The 21,424-nt window shown below is 34.1% G+C and overlaps 1 protein-coding gene across 10 annotated transcripts in view; it reads right to left on the bottom strand.

Moving 5' to 3' along the window:
• Positions 1-1,698: 1,698 nt before the first annotated feature.
• Positions 1,699-21,424, bottom strand: part of FBXW7 (F-box and WD repeat domain containing 7) — a 210,790-nt gene continuing 191,064 nt past the window's right edge. For 9 of the 10 annotated variants that reach the window (XM_015139318.3, XM_078001492.1, XM_015139317.3 and 6 more), the window contains 8 exons: positions 18,042-18,176; positions 12,867-12,990; positions 11,032-11,168; positions 9,973-10,086; positions 8,524-8,705; positions 6,440-6,665; positions 4,646-4,856; positions 1,702-3,596 (listed from right to left, as the gene is read on the bottom strand). In XM_015139318.3, coding sequence (XP_014994804.1) covers positions 3,328-3,596; positions 4,646-4,856; positions 6,440-6,665; positions 8,524-8,705; positions 9,973-10,086; positions 11,032-11,168; positions 12,867-12,990; positions 18,042-18,176 — 1,398 coding nt within the window. In that variant the 3' untranslated portion in view covers positions 1,702-3,327. 10 annotated transcript variants of the gene reach the window in all.

Below are 21,424 nucleotides of genomic sequence, written 5' to 3' on the forward strand. Positions count from 1 at the left end.
TGTGTGTGTGTGTGTGTCTTCTATTTTTATTACATAATCTGAATGAGTCACAAATACATTCAATTCTCAAATATAGAAAGTTCTCTGGGTCTATTTACTTAAAAATTTTTAATAGAAGCTACCATTTACTAAGCTGTAAATGCCATCGGTATGCTATGTGCTTTACATTTCACCTAATCTTTATAATAACCTTAGGAGACAGGTATCCTCTACAATCTTAAATGAAGAAATACGAGGTCAAGAAACATGATAAAGGTCCCCATAACTAGACCATATTAGAACTGAGATACGAATTCAGGGCTATTTGTTTGCAAAGCCTGTGAACTCATTCTATTCTCTAAAGTTCCAAAAATGGATGTTTCTCTTCAATTATAGTTAAGCCTCATTTATATGCTCTTATGAAACAATCAAGCGGTTTCAAGAACTATCAAATAGAATTACAACTTTTTCTTGACAATTCACGGTCATCAATGTGAACGGTAGTCATGGTTTGGGCTGTAACCTGGTTTACTCTAAAGACCCTGCACCTCACGGCCTAGTAGGATTTTTGCCTTGCATTTAACCAGTTAGTTTTTTGTTTTTTATTTCCTTTACCCTGTCACTTTTCCTTGTTATTTTTGTGTCTGTAATTTGCTGTGGACTAATAAACCAAATAACCAAATGTACAGGAATGGTATCTAAAGCAGTGGTTCTGAAACTTTAGTATCCACAACTCACCTGGTGAGCTAGTTTAAATGCAGGTTCTTGGGTCACACTCCCCAGATGTTCTGATTTAGTAGCTTTGGGAGAATGAGGCCCAGGATTTGCCCTATGAGTAAAGAACACATACTTTATGACTATGAGAAAAAGGGGAGTCCATTTTTAGTAGCTTTTAGATATTCATCTAGGGCCTGGTTAGTTGAGATTACTGGATATATATGTATATATGTGTGTGTGTATATATATCTATATCCATATATAGATACATCCTATTTGAGACATTAAATATTTTTAGAACTACATAGTTTCAAAAACAACTTTATTTTTTCCCCTTACATTATAAAATTTAGATTTGTTGAACAAAATGGCTACAGAAGAGTCAGAAAGTACCAGAAAAATGGCTTATTTCCCTCTCAAACCTTGCTTTAGTCTGTCAAACTTTCTTAAAGAGCAGCATGTATTTAGTCTTTGGAAATATGGGTTTGAGTTCTGGCATTCTGCTAGTTCTATGATTCGACAAATTGCCTAACCAGTCTCAGCTGCAGGTTTTTGCTCGTCTTTAAAACGGGAGATAATAGTGCCTACTTCTCAGGGATAGTGGGAGCTTGAGAGAGAATGAACAGAAAGTATCGAGGGTAAGCACTTAATATGTGGTCAAAATTTCAAAATGAATTTGTTATTTATAAGGCTTCTAGTTGTAATTATCACAAAAGTTTTGTTGATTCTTTGATGGAACCAGATTTCATATTTATATACCCCAATGCAATCTACAGAGATGAGCACAGTGGAGTGTCCTCCTTCATAGTCTAGGAGAGAAGTAAGATTTGCAGTTGCAGCACATTATCCTTACTTTTGCTGTATAAAACAGGTCTGAAGTATTGATTTCTATGCCACACAGCAGGAGATGCAAAGAAACCAAGATTTTGCTGATTTAAATATTATAGACAAATCCTAAATACTTATAATGAAGGATTATTACTTCAGTGGAAGAAACAGGCATACTAACATGAAAAAACACATTTTATTGCACTTAAGTTATAAGAAAATAAAATTTCTAAGTGAATCAAACCATAGACACAATCCCTTTAAAGGTTGTTTTCCTCCATCATGTCAGGTTGTTACATAACTAAAATTAACCAACTTGAATCTGATTGCTTTAAATCAGACTATAAATAAAACAAACAAAAAAAATAAACAGAAGGAGGAAAAAAAGATCGCCTAGGATACAGTGTTAAACCACTTTCACAGTTCAGCTTGAGTTGTGGCTCTTGGAGAATGAGGCAAACCATTTGACTTTTTCATTCATTTTGTTTGTTTGCATGTGACGCCTTTACTACAAAAACTGAATAGTTTCTGCTTTGTCAGTTACTCAGAGCAATAAAACTGTAACAGTTGTTTTCCCAAATACTGTAAAACACTAAGACTGACCAGCGACTTTATTTTAATTTTGTGTTTTATATATTTTTAAAATATTTTGTCAGTTTTACGATGTACGTTCATCCATTCACCACAGCCCTCAAAAAGAAAAGTTTCTCCACAGAACAGGCAAGTAATAGCTCTGTTCCAAGGAATGTGTTTTAAATTTTGCCCAGATAAAAGAAAATAAGCTTTGCACACACTCTCAATTATTTACTTGCAGGCAAACTTCACTCTTTATTATCTGAAACTCTTCCATTCTCAGCCTCTTAGAGGCACAGATGGCTCAAGTTTCAGTGGCAAAAAGTCTTTTTTCCGTAACCAAACTAGAGCAAATTTGGAATTCAGTCTGGGACTAAAACGTCACAGCAGAAAAAAAATAAAAAAAAATAATTTGCTTTTTTCTTTCTTTCATTTAGCAGCATAAATAAGTTTGGCCACTGGGAGTACAGTACAGGGGTGGGACAACAATCCCATATTTGAAGACCTACTTCTAGCACCAGCATCAAGAATTAAATCCATCTCAGGACTCACAGAACCCAGGACAACTTGCCACCTTTGAGCAACATATGCATTGAAGAATGTATATGGAAGCAACAGTAAATAGATAAACAGAGGCTAATACTGTGATTGATTGACATTGGCAATGGTTGGCAAAAAAAAAAAAAAAAAAAAGGTTTTCATGATAACTGTACAAAAACAATTCACAGTAATTTTTTTAAGCTTTTTCACTCCAGAAAAATGACTTTTTGTTGCAGATGCTCTCTAATTAGAAAGTCAACCAGTACTTGTTTTGATGTTATTGCAGTTCCTTTCTAGGTGTCTAGTTGTCAGTGGTAAAAGAACAGGCTAGCAGAATCTGTAATGATGTTTCAGCATTAACACTGCCCAATGAGCACTGGAGAAGAAAATAAAGAAATAATTGCACCTGGTTTGATTTAGAAAGTCTCATTTTGCAAAGCTGCCCTCAGTCAAAAGTGAAGCCTTTTATGTGATGAGACAGCAGACGCCTCTCTTGTCAGTTATGGTTTGTCATCTCTTCTTCTTTTCCTTCTTAGTCTGTAGGTCTTTTCAATCTGTTGCCCCAAGCCAACATCCTGCACCACTGAGAACAAGGGATTTTTTTCTTTTTCTTTTCTTTTTTCTTTTTGCAGGGGGAAGGGCAGGGAGTATATCGTCTACACAATTGGACAAATTCATCTTTTCTGCTCTTCACTTCATGTCCACATCAAAGTCCAGCACCAGCAGCTTGGTTTCTTCAGTCCCATTCCGACTCCCAACTGCACACACCAGCTTTGTGTTTGAGGCTCTGATCCGCCACACGACTCCCCCACTCCCCCCACTCTCCAATGTGACTAGGTTTCGAATAAATTCACCCGTTTTCAAGTCCCATAGTTTTACAGTTCCATCATCTGAGCTGGTAATTACAAAGTTCTTGTTGAACTGTAAACAGGTCACAGCACTCTGATGCTTGTTGGGACCTAGACAAAAACCAAAAGAATTTAATTACTGGTTAGAAATAATGGCTATGGGTTAGTTACATTATAATTTGTAGACTTCTACTTTACAACATACAATAAATGCAACATTTGAAATGATACATATTTAGAAACCTATGTCCTCAGTATTTTAGGATCAGCAGGGATATAAGAAAATCTGGTAGCAATTTGTAACTGAAACATTAACTTTCAAGAGGCCTGTCTTCCAAGACACTTGGTTAGCTACCAGACAAATGTCTTATTTTCTGGCTGTGTGAACGACAGCATGCCTTGGTGAGGATGCAGATAGTGCAACTCCATACATACTGCTGATGGACAAATGAGCACTAAGAGATCTATTACTCCACCACTATGAACCACTCAAAGCTGAATGGTCACTATTCCAAAACTCTGAGAAGAGACAAAACCAATGAGTAAAAAGCTGCAATGTTGCCTATCAGATGCCGCCCCCCCTCCCCCACCCCAGAAAAAAACGCTTTCTAAGGGCTATAACAAATAGAAAAAGTTAATCATGAGGCATTGCTGTACCTCATCTAATATTAGTGATTTTTCACTTGTTTCTTTCTCTATTTTAGTAGGCACTATTATTCCTCTCCATTCCAGTTAAGCACGTGACTAAGAGGAGGCCAAATAAATTTTCTATCAAGGATGCTTTTGTTTTTTTCAATAAGGTAGCCCTTCAAAATTGGACTACAAATTCAAAATGCAATGGCCAATCAAAAAACATAATGAGTATGTTGCTTCTATGATATAGCCAAGATCTTTCTTCTCACTGTTCTTAAAGGTTAAGTAGAGTCAACTGAACATGCAGGAAGTGATTAAACAATTTTATATTATATATTAAAAACACAGTTCAAAACATTTCCTCAAGAGTAGACTAGTTCTGTAAGTCAGGGTGAAAATATGCATAAACTTTTCTGAAGTAATCATTCCGTATGAGGTTGACTCTTTTTGTAATGCTAAAGCTCCATATTTCCGTTGAATAATGATCTCATTTTTAATGAACAAAACTAAACGTAACTAATACTTACCTTGCAATGTTTGTAAACACTGTCCTGTTTTGATATCCCAGATTTTAACTGTAGAATCTGCATTCCCAGAGACAAGAATATTGTCTTTGAGTTCCATTCCACTTGTTAACGACTGGTGCCCTGTTAACGTGTGAATGCAATTCCCTGTCTCCACATCCCAAACGCGAATTGATGTATCAAGAGATCCACTCACCACATGGATACCATCAAACTACAAAAGACACAGTTTATTAGAATAGAAGTACGGATGCTCTTCATATTACTGACCTTAATCCTAGTAGGAAAGGGGGAAGAGGATGGGAAATGGGTAATGCCAGGAACAAAATGAGGTACTAAGGTAAAGTGGCAATGAGGATAAAGTGCACGCCAAGCCATTCTACAATGTATGTTCTCACACCTTTCTATCAGAAAGGTTCATCTTTATGCCAAGCTGCTTCAAACTAGATGCAGAAGCAACTTAAAATGAAAACAAAGCACCTAAAATGAACAATATATTAATTTTCAAATCATCTGGCCCCACCTAGCTATATATCATGGGTGACTGAGAGAATTGCTATTTGAGTTTTCCTTCCCACTAGGAAGCTAAGACTAATGACACAGCTTATGATAAACGGAGTGCTTATCAGCACTTAAGGCATGAAAAGGGCTAGAGATAACTTTCGTGATGTTCAAAAGCAAGTTCCATTAAAAACCGTGTGTAAAATAAAATTTCATTTATAAGAACCTAATGCTAATTAGGAAATGTGCCAAAAGATAACTGTATCTGGAATCAGAAGAGGTGGCATTTTGTTATCAAAAGCAAACTACATACCACCTCTTCTCCAGCTTCCCAGCTACACCAAAAGTCAACAACAATCTATCATTTCTATATAATAATGTGGCTACCTCTTTTCTCAATCAAATGGGGTTATTTAAATTAGAATATTATATTCATTAAGCTTCTGAGAATATCACAAACAGGTGCAGCCAATTTCCCTTCCTCCAAATTCATCACCTTTTCTAATTTAGCAAACATCTTGATCATATTGTCAATATTTCATGACATGGACAATATTCCTTCGACAAAGAAACAAATATCCTAAGAACAGAATTGACAGTACTAAGATTATGTACTAATTTGCTGAACATTAATGGGCAATAACTGATAAATAAACTATATAGGCTGTAGGAAATATTTTTACATTGAAAATGTTGCCTTTCTGGAAACAAAACAAGATTCATATTCTAAACTTCCTATTCATCTAGTCAATGATCTTAAAATATGGCAATGTTTTCAAGGATATGGGCTTGAAATGTAAACCAAAAAAAAAAAAAAATCTGTTTAGTCAACTTTACTTCCTTATGACTACAAATCAGTGGGCCTGGGACAGTAGAGTGCTTTATGCAGAAAGGATCTATTTCCACTTTGAATGGGGATGGAATCACAATTACATGGTCCATCAACTTTCAGCTATCAAAGCAAAGGGTCAGCTTTGGGCCATATTAATCCTCTGCAAAGGAGTTTCTTAAAATCCAGGTTACTCTCCTATGAGACTATTTAACCATTAATTAATATAGCAAACCTTAGAGTCCCAAATTGTCAGGTTACAAGACAAATATTTGTATTTAGAGGAGAAATAGATCACAGAAAATTGAAAGCATCTAAATAATTTTGAAATTTATATAAAAACAGCAGAATAATCTGGTTAATCTTTTTTGGATTGTACTGGAGCAGCAATTTGACAGCGATTATCTGAGTAAAACAACCTTATGATTCATCAGGAGAGCATTTAAGGGAGAGATAAGAGATCTTACCTGTAATGAATAGACTCTATTAGTATGCCCCTGCAACGTGTGTAGACAGGTTTCAGTCTCTGGATCCCACACCTTTACCATAAAATCATATGCTCCACTAACAACCCTCCTGCCATCATATTGAACACAGCGGACTGCTGCAACATGACCCATCAAAACATGTAAACACTGGCCTGTCTCAATATCCCAAACCCTAAGAGTGGCATCTCGGGAACCGCTAACAACTCTGCAGAGGGAAAAACAGAAAAACAAAACAAAACAAAAAAACCCATGTTTAGAATTTTTAATAATATGAGAAAACATGATAGATTTAGTCAAGGTTTTTTAGCTTTCTTTTTCTTACACAGGAACAACTCTTGTCAAAAGAAATCCTATGTAAAACCTTGGTATATAAACATACAATAAGGGAATGGGAAGTTGGGAAGCCTAGAATGCCTCATGCTTGGTTCCCTGACCTGTGGACCTTAGTTCCAGCACCTCGAGGTTCTGTGGGACTGAGTTTGAAAACCACTGTACTGTATTTTTTTTTAAAAGCAGCAGTAGCTGCCTCTAAATATATACAATAAGATTTTGATTTTAGAAATAAAATGTTAATGTGGGCATGTGTATAAAATGTTAATGGGAGAACTCTAGGTGGTAGTAGTTTAAAGAATTTAAATTTTCTTCTTTATGTTCTTTGCCATTTTCCAAAATTTCAATTATGGATGCATATATTCCCTTGTGATTAGGTAAAAAATTCAATAAAGGTTATACAACAAAACAAGTCAGGATTTGGAATTTAAACAGCTGCAGATTTGTGTTTACACTATACATTCCAGTAAAAATTAACCAGTTTTAGACATGTCCTCAAACACAGGCTGCTTATGCTTTTAATGATTAGATTTATAAGTATGCAATAGGCTATAAAAATATTGATATGGATCTTTAAAGATATGTACATTTTTAAAAACAATGGCTATCCCTTAAACATGTGGTTCAACATTAGCGCTACACTCTCCTGAAAACCAGAGCAACATGCAAATACTGTAATCACTTTTGGATTACAAAACAAAGCTGAAAACTCAGGTATCCTTATGTCATTCATTCTGAAGAGATAAAAGAAATATCACAGTTTCCATATTGGAAAAATTAGAAAATTAAAGGGTTGAGATTTAAGTCAGAACACAATGGAACACAATGAAAACATATTACAAATCTGGTGTGAAATCTGCTTAATGTAATGGTTCTTAATATAAGAAGATGCTATAGACAGAATTAAAGGTAAAGACTGCCATTGATTCACTGTAAGGACCTTTCAGAGAGACCTTTTTTGACAAATGAGGCAGAAATCACACTTGTTTAACAGGGGTATGATGAAGATAATAGAAAGATAGGATTTTAATAGGAGGGCTTTACAGGAGGAGATAAAAGTAACAGCAAAGGCACTGAGAAGAAAAAGTCAAGCAATCTAGTTTGGCAGACACCATTTTGAAAACTGGATTGAGGATTTCTTCCTTAATTCGTTAGTCAACAGTAGGCTCACAAAGACTTAAGAACTGGGCAGTGACACTATCATAATTATAAAAGGACTGTATGTCAGCATATAAAATGTAAGATGACCAAGTTAGAAAGTTGTGACACTAGTTCAGAATGAGAGAACAAATTACTCACAGGCCTCAGCTTTTGCCTCGACTTAAGAGATAGGGTGGGTGTAAGGTGGGTAGGTAATTTAAAAAGGCTCAGACGCTTGAAGCCTGAATTTGTCCCACTTGCAGAAGTAAGAATATCAAAAAAAGAGAGAGAAAAAATGATTTCTGCTTGAACATGATGAGTCATCAAAGATACAGAACAATAAAAAGGATTAGAGAGTAGAGAGCTTCAAAGAGGAAGCCGACAACACTAGCAAATGAAAAAGGAAACTTACAGACAATCCCCAATTTTAAGACAAAACACTATGGCTTTCCTAGAATAGAACCATCTGAAGTCTAATAATTAAATGTAATTTAAGAGCTCATTGTCACTATTTCAGTAACTCTATACAGAAAGGGCCCAAATTCACAAATAATAGAGGAAGAAGTCCCAACCACGATAAGATTTTCCCTTACCTTTTTTCATGAAGATGCATACAACGCACTGTGGAAGTATGCCCATATAAGGTGTGTATACATTCTCCAGTCTCTGCATTCCACACTTTGAGAGTCCGATCGGTAGATCCACTAATGATGATGTTGTCTCTCATTTGTGATGACCATACTCCACCTGTATGTCCCACTAATGTTCTCAGACACTGGAAAAACACTTAAGATGATTACTTTTGGGTAGAAAGGAAAAGTGATTTAAATAAAATTTAATAGCTCATTAAAATTTGGAGTAAAGTTATTTATTCGTTTGGCTCTTCAGAAAATATTATTTTACACATCCGTATAAAATGATCCCATCACTATTTATAGTTTTGTTTATTCAAAGCATTATAAATTTATATAAGCACAAGCAATTGAAGAACATGTAGAAAGCAAACATATGATATAAAATATGATATAATAAAAAGGAAACATGATATGAAAGCAATTATGATAGCTCTGGTCTCTTTGATGAAAAAATACTGAAATTGCAACTGGGTTTCTTCCATGGGAATAGATTCAATGAAAGTATGCCAACAGTATTGGGTGTGGCTACATACCACATTTCATCTGAATCTGCCCCAGGGCAGTATTTAGGAGCCAGTGAAGCTACTTCTAGACAAGTAAAGACAGACATTAAGGCCCTGAAATAAATCCCAAACTAATATTACACTATGGAAATATAAAGCTGCTTTAAAAAATTTTAACATCTGACTTGGCGTATTTATAAGATACTTGCCAAGAAGCACCATGGTAAAAGACATTTTAAAAGACATGGATTTTTTTTTGTTTTCAGACTCTCTTCTGTTATTTTTGAGGTGGCAATTACTTAATTCATGAAAATATTCTCTACTGGACAGATACAAATAAATATTTGCTAGAGAATCATTAAGGTATGATATGGTACACGGTCAAGCTGATTGCTTGGGCTACTTTTTTCTTCAAACTTACATTTAAATGCCTAGTCCACTCTCATCTCACAAAGGTTTGAGATAAGTATAAATTAACATGATTTATTAAGTTCTAAACTATAGGTAGGTTATCAACAAAGCAGTTCATAAGGAAAAATAAATACCCCTCAACCATACTTTTGAAAAACATTACAAAGTAATGAGGTATAACTTAGACAGTAAATAAAAGTGGGGAAAAATTGAGCCAAGAAAAATATAAAGCACCCTTGAAAATGTTAAAATATCTGTCACAAACTATGTAAATGAAAAAAAATTAATGAAACCTCTATCATGAGAAACATCATTATCCTCATGCCATTGATTTTCATAAATATGGGGGAAAAAGCTAAGTTACGAGCTCTGATATTTGCTATCCCAATAATTGAGAATCAAGAATGAATTCTGATTTTCTTTTTTCCAGTTGCTACTTGCAATGCTATACACAAAATTGTGACTTTGTGAAGTGTAGGAAGAGTGAACTTACTTTGCCCGTGACTGCTGACCAAACTTTTAGAGTGTTGTCATCAGAACCACTAACTATTCGGTTACCACAAAACTGTAAGCATGTGATCACATGATCATCATGTCCTTTCAGCACCTATAAGATAGATGTACAGATTAGAAATATGTTAATTAAATTATGTTCTTTAAAACACTGGTGAAGAGAAAAATGAAGGCACAAACAGGAACGGTAATTTGTAGTCTATCTCTAGAATTATAATTTATATAAAATATAAAGCATTATTTTTCCTGGCTGACGAATTCAGAATTAAACATTTTATTGTTTCCATAGTCTATTATTTATACTCAAAACATCAACTATTAAAGTTTTACTGCATCAAGACCTCATGAAGATGGTTCGAACACCAATGTATTTGACAATAATCTATTTTATCTGTTCAAACCAGAATATGCCTCTAATTTTTACAACTTTGACACACAAGAACAAAATACGCATCTATTAACCACAAAGAGTAACAATTATTAGCATTCTCAAAACAAAAAAATCTATAACATATACATATTAGTATCACAATGTCTCCCCAAACTGTTTTTTTCCAGTTGTAAAAATATGCTCAATAATTTAAAGTGTTCTTAACATTCTTTATATATTTGAAACGTTTTAATACAGAAAACCAGAATTATGCTTCAATTTATAAAAATAAGACACACGAAAGCCACCAATACCAAAACACAGACACTCCTCAAAAAATCATGTTTGGACTATGTGATCAGAGAAGGCAGCAAATTCTCAGGTAGAATGTGTATGACACAGTACAATTCAACAGGATATTGAGAGATTTTCATTTAAGTAAGATAAAAAGATACTCAATTTAACTTATCTTTTGTTCAAGCACAATTAGTTGTCAGATTAATTAGCAATAAAAGAATACTGTCAGTAATACTTTCAGTTATTTTAAAATATATGGTTTTCTTTCCACAGAAGAGAAGTGTCAAATTATAGTTTGCCAAGAAGTGAAATAGTACACTAGGTACTAACACTGATTAATGGTTTCTGTTACACTGTGCAGAGTTCAGTTACCTTAGGAGATTTGAGTTCTCCTCGCCTCCAGTTAGTATCAATTCTGTGCTGTCTGATGTATGCACTTTTCCATGGACTGTGTATGAAACCTGGTTTTATTACTTTTCTTCTCTTGATGTGCAACGGTTCATCAATCCCTGAAGTGTTAGAGGTCAAGAGTAAATTGCCTTCACCAACAATAACAATTATACATTTTATAAAGTATTCCATCTTTCTCTCTGCTCGAAACCACTGAAATGTAAGACATTGTCCAATTTCTAATACTGTTATCACAGTATATAGCAATAATGTAAAGTTTGCACTTTATATGGCATATTTTTGTATTCACTATTTCATTTCTCAAAATGATTCTAAAAGATGCTGGTGAAGATGTGAGGAAATTGGAATGCTTGTGCAAATGGTGCAGCTGCTGTGGAAAATAGTCTGGTGGTTCCCCAAAACAAACACAGAATTAACATATGATCTAGCAATTCCATTTCTGGATACATAAGCAAAACAATTAAAGGCAGAGCCTTAAACAGTTATCTGTACACCTATGTTCATAGCAGGATGACTCATAATAACTAAAAGGTGCAAGCAATCCAAGGGCCCATCGACAGATGGATAAACAAAATGTAGCATTAGATACATATACACAATGGAATAAAGGAAATTCTGACACATGCTATGACATGGATGAACCTTGAAGACATTACACTAAGTGAAATAAGCTGATTACAAAAGGAAAAATATTGTATGATTTCACTTATATGAGGTAGCTAGAGTAGTCAAACTCATAGAGACAGAAAGTAAAAGGGTGGTTGCCAGAGGCTGTGGAGAGGAATAATGGGGAGTTATAACAGGGGGCATGGAGTTTCATGTGAGGAAGATGAAGTTCTGAACACAGATGATAGTGATAGTTGCAGAACAACGTGAATGTACTTAATGCCACTGAAATGTACATATAAAAATGGTTAAATTGATAAACTACATATATGTTATTACAATTTTTAAAAGATCATTAAAAAAATGATTATATGGGAGAAGGGAAGGCAGAGATTAATCCCACTTTATGTATACAGATACTTAAGAAGGAAGATTTCACTGATTAATCCAAGTCCTACAGAGGTGAAAAGCAGGATGAGAAACCAAGTACCCTGGATCTTTACCTCAAACCTTTATTAACTGGACTAACCATCAATGCTTCCCACTTGACTATAACCACCATGAACGGAATGATCACCTATAGAGTACCTGCATCATGCTCTATGATTCTTTCTAAAAAAAGTTTGCTTCTGAGGCACATAATACTTTTATATTTTTTCAAAAATATTTTTCTGGATGTCTGCTGGGGAAAACAACAATAAAAACAACAAAACAGCTCTCCCAATACAAAGGATAACTATTCCTCTACTAAGGAAAAAAATAGGTTTCAAGAACATAAGCTCCATGACAGAAAGAGAACTTCAGTTCACTGCTATATCCCCCACCTTGAAGAAATGTCTGGCTCATAGGAGGTGTTCAATAAACATTTATGAAAAGAATTAATTAATACTAAATATTTGGATATTTAATTGGAAATGTAATTTTGGGGTTTCCTTTAAATCATCCACATCTTGACTTTTTCATTGTTTATTAATTCTACTAGTGATAGGAAGCAAATCAGATATATTTGCTATTAGTTATATTGCTTGTTAAAGGGGTTAGCTGTAAGATTTGGCTCATTTCAATGTGTAGAATAATCTGTGGATTTTATTATAAGTAGGTGAATATTATTTTTATTTTTTCTACTTGTTTTCAGAATCACTCTGCTTTTCAAAGTATAAACATATTCTCTGTGCAATTTTGAACCTTACCCTCTTCTTTGCATTTCTCTCTCCAGAGAAGGTTGTCTTCAGCCAAAATTCTCCAATAGCGACATGTCTGAGCCGCTTGTAGCAGGTCTTTGGGTTCCAGGAATGAAAGCACATAGAGTGCCAACTAAGAAAAAAATGCATAGTATAATACCCATATTTAAATAAATATATATATTATATAAGTTAATTATTCTCCACAGGATGAGATACTTGATAAATATAATTCTGCACTCTGATTTTTAAAATTATGAAAGGCAGTAACTTCAGTCCTAACAAATATATACCAGATAAAAAACACACACACACCTTATGGTTTTTATGAACTTCACTCTACTCTTTACCTCTTCAGGGACTACTGATTAAAGCTCTCTGTCTCTGCTCTTGCCTTGCTCTGTGAGCCTCAACTTAATAATTCTTTTTTAAAAAAATGTTATTAGTTGTTTAACTTTGTTCTCTATCCTACTACAATGTAAATTCACTGAAGATAGGACCTAAATGCTTGCCTGACAGACAAGAAATAATTTTTATATATTCTGTGTGGCATGACTTCAGATCATTTCTGATTGATATATATCATAATTAACAGTCTTCAAATCAAAGTGTTTATTATCATAATGAACTTTTGAAACACTTACATCCTTGACTGTAAATGACAAAGGGGGACAATTATTAAACCATTCCATAGACATATAAAAGTAATTGAGTTCTAATTACTTTACATTACTTATAAGGATCTTCTTGATGGGCCACACAGAGTTGTATATTTGAGCTAACTCTTTGGTATACCACTGATTAAAAAATTTTGTTTATAATACTTGTAAACTATTAATTTTTTTCAGTGTGTCAGTTCAAATAAAGAGGAAAAATAAAGAGAAAAAAAGGGGAATTATAGCCTCTGTTTATTCAAATAGCCTCACATATCACATAAAATTTTAAATTATGATACAAGGAAAACCATTTAAATAGAGCAATTAAGTTCAGTTTTCACAAGAACTAAATGACAAGAACTAAAACAAATTATCCATTAAAGGGTCAAGGGTCATATAGGGAGTAAAAGCACAATTTTAATTATTTTTGATGCTAAATATAAATTATATAATATAAATTATGCTTTCCCAATGACTTTACATATATAAGGAGTTCATCATGGGCTGGTGTGGTGGCTCACTCCTGTAATACCAGCACTTTGGGAGGCCGAGGTGGGTGGATCACTCGAGGCCAGAAGTTCGACACCAGCTTGGCCAATGTGGTGAAACCCCATCTCTCCTAAAAATACAAAAATTTGCCAGGTGTGGTGGTGCACACTTATAATCCCAGCTACTCGGGAGGCTGAGGCACAAGAATCACTTGAATCCGGCAGGTGGAGGTTGCAGTGAGTCAAGATCACGTCGCTGCACTCCAGCCTGGGTGACAGAGCAAGATTCTGTCTCAACAACAACAGCAAAAACTTACCATTCATTACATATTTACTATGTATTTGTTGAATATTATATATTCAGTATACTCAGTAAATACTGTGTATACAAAATACTCCAACCAGCCGGTATTCAGTTTACTACTACTACTGATGAATGATAGTGAAAAACTTTTTGTGAAATAATTACTTTTGGTATATCAGAGAAGACCAGTATTATGCAGAGAAGCTGAGTCGTTTAAAATAAAAAGGTATAACTATATTCAACAATACTCACACATATGTAATCTCAATATTGTACTTAACGGATACTCCAAAAGCCACTTAATTTGGGAATTAGCAATCAATCAAAGCCTAAGCAAGTTCACTTTGTGTCAGTATAGCAGTAATGTGATGTTACCATTATTAGTCTGTGTGTAATTGTAATTTAACATAGAAGTTATCAGGCACAAAAATATTTGTGCAAAAGAGATGCTAATTAATGACCAAGATATTTATCTAAAAACAGAAAAAGTCTATTCTTTTCTTTGCTTTAGTTACCTAACTAAAGTAGAAATCAGGTAATATACAGAAATAGTCAATGGATCTTAAAGACTAGGAAACAACAAATCCAGAATAGCTTAGATTTCAAAAGTATATCCCCAAATCACCAGGTAAAATTTCCAGCATTAATAGCGATTATGAGATCATCTAGTCCAGTGCATTAAAGAGAAACATAAAGAAATACTAAGGCGCTAAAGAAAGTTGAAGTGCTAACTCTATAGGTTACTGGCACACCTTCCTTAAAAGTAGTGAAGACCCTAACTCAACCAAGAACTTCAACTTATTAAATGTTTGCCTATTTACATCTAGCCAGTTCCATCAAAACATCTAAGCAATACACAAAATACACAAAGCAAAACAAAAAAAATACAAATTAAAAAATCAGAAAAGAAGGTTAAACTAGAGAAAAAGTAGAGCACAAATATGCTGTCAACAAGGTATGTCTTACAAGGTTTTGAATTAAACTGCCAGGCCAAAAAGAAAATAGCAATTAGTTGCATGATTCTTACTATGTATTATGAGGGAGTATACCAGTTCCCTCAAAGGAAGCAAGGTTTTGTCATGTAGGGCTCTGAAATGGACTGAATGTCTATATTCCCTCAAATTCATGTTGAAATCCTAACCCTCAATGTAGGAAGTGAGGTGTCTGGAAAATAATTAGGTCACAAGGTTGGAGTCCTCATGAATGGAATTAGTACTCTCATAAAAGGGACATCCGCCCCTATGCCCACCCCCAGCCCCCCCAAAAATTAACCAAGTGTGGTGGCACATGCCTGTAGTCCTAGCTACTCAAGAGGCTAAGGTAGGAGAATCATTTGAGCCTAGGAGTTTGAGGCTGCAGTGAGCTATGATCATTCTGCTGCACCCTAGCCTGGGCAACAGAGTGAGACTCTGTCTGTCCCACCAGTATGGCAGGGAGTTACGGGTTTCTTATAGCCAAGTCATGCAGTTAATGCAGTTTTCTATTAATTTGTTTTAAAGGTAAAACCCAGATAAGTATTTCTTCCTAAAGACCACTTCTGCCAGAGAAAAGCTCTTGAATTGAAACCTATTTCAGATAATTATCTTTTCCTTGTCCAACTCTGTAAGAATTGCTATTTTTTATTTTTCTCTATAACCTATATAAAAGACAACCACGTTGTACATAGAAGGTAGCCAGTATTTTCCCAGATTTGCTGTATTTCAGTGGATTAAACTAGTCAAGGAAAAAAAATTTTTTTTTAATGTTGGCTAATCCTCTATTAAGAATTTCAGGTTTTGCTCTAGATCACCTACTATAAGATTATGATTTTCCTGGTATTCACTTATAAAATAAAGACAATGTTATTCATCACAACCCTCCCATGTGAAACTAGTGAGACTTTTGTCAAGCTTTTTGAGATTAGTAAGTAAATGTTTATAAATAGTTTTGATATGTCCAAAGGAATTATAAGAAAAATAAGTCCATTTCCTGACAAGAAGGTAATAATGTTTTAAATAATAATACTTTGTTTCTGAGAAGATATTTTCTATACCATTATTTATCCACATAGACAAGCATTTTTCAAAACAGGAAATGTTTTTCCTGGTAGTTGAAAACAAGAGGGAAACACAGATCATATGCTAAACCAAGGCTCTCCCTTAGTCTCCTATGTAATTTCACTTCTTTTTCCCCAGGCAATCCTTAAAAGAACACTTAAACCGAAAGAATCTTTATTGGATTTACCCTGGTTATTGATTATTTGTTTTTAATTCTTAGATTTTTCAAAATACTTTCATATTCTGATCTTAAACCACATTTTGCTTGTTAAGAAGTTATTATGGAAATTCAAATAAAGCAAAACAAACCAAAAACCTCACCATTATTAGAAATAAGAGAAAAAAATGAAATGAGAAAGTCTGCCTTTTAACCAAAATGATACCCTCTAAAATACGGAGGATATCACTAAGAAAACTACGGAGAATATATCAAAGGTGAAGAAAATCACTTTCAGTCAAATACTTATGTAAGTGTTTCCTATTATTAATGCCCTTCTGGAAGCAAAGAGAGCTGATGTCACTTTCATAAGCTAAATCTATTCAAAGGATTCAGTTTTAGAACGAGTTAGCAAAACTAAAAATTTTCTTCTGGGCCAACGTCATTTTTAAAAAGCACTCAGTAGAAAACGCATTTCAGGAAGAAGAGATTTTCTATACTTTGCTCTTTGCTGGTTCCATGCATTAAATATGACACAACTATTTTATTCATATCCAACATGCAATTCTAATTGGGACTACCTTTAATATCATTAGGATATTTAGAATGATAATCTTAAAAAATGACTCCGTTTCTGTTCAAATTTGAAGTTTCAGGATAATTTGAAATGGTATATTAGTATTTTATATTGTATTCTTAGCTGATATATAACTAGTGGCATACACACATGACTTACGAAAATATAAATCATGGTGATGCTGATTATTTAATGTTATATTATTTCTGTTCACTGACAAAATAAAATTACTAGGTCTATAATATCAATAAAGGAACTGTATCTAAACTATGCCTTATTTATAGTTATGAATGCCCATATAATAGCTATGAATGCCCATATAATCAGTCTATAATAGTTTCAGCTTACATAAAAATATAAAAAGAAATAGGCATAAATAATTCCCAAAGAAGTGCTTTTAGCATATAATTAGTATGGGATATCTGTATTTGTGTAATGGAGATGGGGAGGAGAATGATTAGAAAAATATACACACGTGAAATTATAATATTTGTATTTAAAATAATTACACGATGTAAGTACCAGAGAAAAACTACTGGTCTTGAAGGGACTTAAGATATACAATAAAATAAGAGAAAAAATATTGCTATTTTAATAAGGTCAGAATTTTAAAAAATCTACTATAATGAATATACCAAGATAACTAAAGCCTGGGCTTCAAATAACCCGGCAAAAAAATATTGGTAAATAAATAATCAAATTAGTGAAACTCAATAGTTACTCTCATATATATGACTTATTCAAGTAGTGGAAAAGAGTTACTTAGTCCATATGCATACTTTAATCTGACAATTACATTATTAAGTCATGGCAATGTATCAATTTACAGCCCTCTTTACCACTAATTAAGAGTGTCAAACTGACAATACTGAATACAATAATTAGCATGACAATGTTTAAAGGTGGTAGCTGTTGAGTTATATATTCAAATAACACCCAATGAAGAATGTAATTGATAATCTTTACCTCTTTAGGGAGCAATGAAATGAAGTCTCGTTGAAACTGGGGTTCTATCACTTGCATCATATGTTTTACTTGTGTTGGTTCACAACTATCAATGAGTTCATCTAAAGCAAGCAATTTCTCTGGTCCGCTCCAGCTCTATCAAAGAGAATTAGAAATTTTTATTGTGTTAACAGATGTCCCAAATTATAGGCTTATAAAGGAAAACTCACATCTACACACAAACATAGTTGAACAAGGTAGAATTGTATAAAAAGTGGCTCCTTACAGTGACATTTTTTCCACAAGGCATTGAAGAATGCATTTAATTTCATCGCTTACCAACCACTTTCATTTTGTAAAAGGTTTAAAAAAAAATCATGTTTGACAGAAAAATAGTTTTTCATTACATTATTTTAATAGTTATATGTTCATCTACCACCAAGTCACTAATTGAGAAGCCAAAATTTTATTCCAGAAACATCATTTTGGGTTACTGAGTAAATAATAGAAAATTTTGACAATTTTGAGCACCATAAAATTAGACGGTTTTAATAAGGCATCATCTGAAAGGAGACGAGCAACATCATTCAGAGAAAAATCAGTAACTGGATATATTACACATTTGACAAGGGTCTTCCACAAATTAAACAGGCTTTGATTTGTTATGTGAAAACAAATACACAATAGAAAATTGAATAAACAATAAAAACAATAAACAATAGAAAATAGTAGCTGATAGTGGTAAAATTAGAATATAAACAAAGGCCAAAAGCGGGTAAGAAAGAGATACACTATAAAAACACAAAAACACACAATTATGCTTCAGAAATAAGAGTTCCTTTAAATGACATCAGGGGATCATCTTAAAACATTATTATTTTCCCCCCAGTGAAGAACACCTGCACAGAAAAGCCATGGTTCTTAAAAGGAAAAACTAAAATGCCATGTGAATAATTCAAAATGTTACAATTTCACACATTTAATTAACCTCATAATACTTAAATGAAAGAACATTCTTAAGCAGGCCTTTCTTTCTGCAAGTCTATACTGATTTAAGTACCATTGTAAGAATTATTGTGTCCACTTCAGAAGTGGGTGAATACAGAATAGGTGAAGTTTTCAGCTAAAAAGATCTGGATTTTGCCATTCCATTTCTTGTCCAAACAAGAAAACTTGATCCAAGACATGAAATATGTAATAACTGACAAGAGATACACTAAGGATATGAGGAGCTGTATTTGGAATACTTTTTATTTACCTCTGTGGAATCTACAACGAACTTCTTCTCATCTTTCTTATCATAAAGTATGTGTTAAATTGGCAATACCATAAAACATTTCAATGGTATTTATTTCCACAGTATATTCCATATTACCACCTAATGTTAAGGAAATACTGGTTCCAACCAGTTGTGTCCCTTCCTTTTGCTTCTACAAATACATGTATCCAGAACATTCACCCTGAGTCTTACTTTGTACCTTTTTTGGTCAGGGGGAGGACTTATTATACATAGAAATGTAAAATACTCATAAACATGTATATGTATACACGTGACCAATTAAAAGCAGTTAATTTGAAGTTTAATTATCTTGTTTGGTTTCTCTCACATAACTTCAAATACTGGTTTAAACTTACCTCTTTGACATAACTTATAGTGATCAATCTCCACTCATGTCTCTCCATTTGGTATCAACAAAACAAACTCATTAATTTATTGATTCACATCCCTCACAGGATTTGAGGTGGGTTTTGATAAAATGCTATTCCTCTCCATCTACATCACAGACAACGCATGGACACTAGTATAAGGACATGCTCATTTTGAGTGATGGATAACTATGCTGACTTGATTAAAATGTAGCTTTAGGCCAGGTGCGTAGGCTCATTCCCGTAATCCCAGCAGTTTTGGGAGGCAGAGGCAGGAGGATCACTGGAGCTCAGGAATTTGAGACCAGCCTGGCAACATAATGAGACCTTGTCTCCATAAAAAAATAAGAAATCAGCCAGGCATGGTGGAATGCGCCTGTAGTCCCACCTATTTGGGGGGCTGTGGCAGGAGGTCAAGTCTGCAATGAGCTATGATCACGCTACTGCACTCCAGCCTGGGTGACAGGGTGAGACTTTGTCTCAAAAAAAAAAGCTAATATATGAGACATATCTTTTATCAAGGCTTTTGGAGGATAGGGTGTAGAATTAAAGAAGACAGGACAGACGAACAGATGATAAACATCTAATTCAGACCTTAGCTAAGTATCTGAAACTGTGTCAGAAGTTTCCATATATTTAAGAAAAAGTACATGGAAAAAAATCATGCCTGTATAACAAAATATATCTAAGACTCTAAACAATATTTGAAACGATGCATTTTTATTTTAAATAATCTGTAATAAGAATCAAAGACAATTAAAAATGTCTCAATTTAAATTATATATACACTCAGTAGATGTTACTTCGTGTTATTTTATTAAAAAGTATACCACTGATAAAGATGAGTAGCATAAGAAAATGAGACTGTTTCCACTGACCATACATATTCAACAGTTCTATTGGTTAAAATCACATCTCTTTGGTGATTCTAAACAAAGATCTGGACCATAAAAACAGCTTTCCTCTCTCCAGCCTGGAGTCCTTCCTAAACTTCAGACCTACGTATGTTGTTGCTTTTTCAACATCTATTTTTGGATATGTAATTGAAACTTAACATGTCTATGATCTTTCCCTCCAAATCTATACTTCCACAGTCTTCCTCATTTCAGTAAAATAAACTCTATTTTACCAGTTACTCAGGCCAAGAAGTCTTTGGTCATTCCTGACTCCTCCCTCTCTTTTACCATCAGACAGTTTTGATCCAAATGAACTCATAGCCTTAAACTTTAAAATATATCCACAATCTGACTATTACTACACTGGATTGAGCTACCAGTATGTCTCACCTACATTACTCCTGTAACTCCCTAAGTGGTCTTCCAGTTTTCTACCTTTGCCTCTTTGTTCTATTCTCCACACTGTACTCGGTGCTACTGTTAAAGTCTTAACCTTCTTAAAACCCTCTAATGGCTTTTCATTTCACCCAAAGTAGAAATCAGTCCTTAGGGTGGCCTACAACATACCAATTTCCCATTACTTTTCCTCTTATTTACTCTGCTCTGCCATACACACTCTTTCTGTGCTGTAAACACTCCAGGCACACTCAGTTTCACAACATCTTTCCTTGCTGTTCCTTGGAACATTGTTTCCCTAGATACCCACATGCCTTGCTTCCTTATTTCCTTCCCTGAGCAACCTTTCTAAAATTGTAACCAGTTCCAAACCCATCCACCTCATCCCCTTCTGACTAGAATGCAGGTTTCCTGAAAAAGGGTTTTTTGTCTGTTTTTTTCACTATTGCATACCACGCCCAAGTA

This window comes from Macaca mulatta, chromosome 5 (assembly GCF_049350105.2).
Source record: "Macaca mulatta isolate MMU2019108-1 chromosome 5, T2T-MMU8v2.0, whole genome shotgun sequence".
NCBI classification, from domain to species: domain Eukaryota; kingdom Metazoa; phylum Chordata; class Mammalia; order Primates; family Cercopithecidae; genus Macaca; species Macaca mulatta.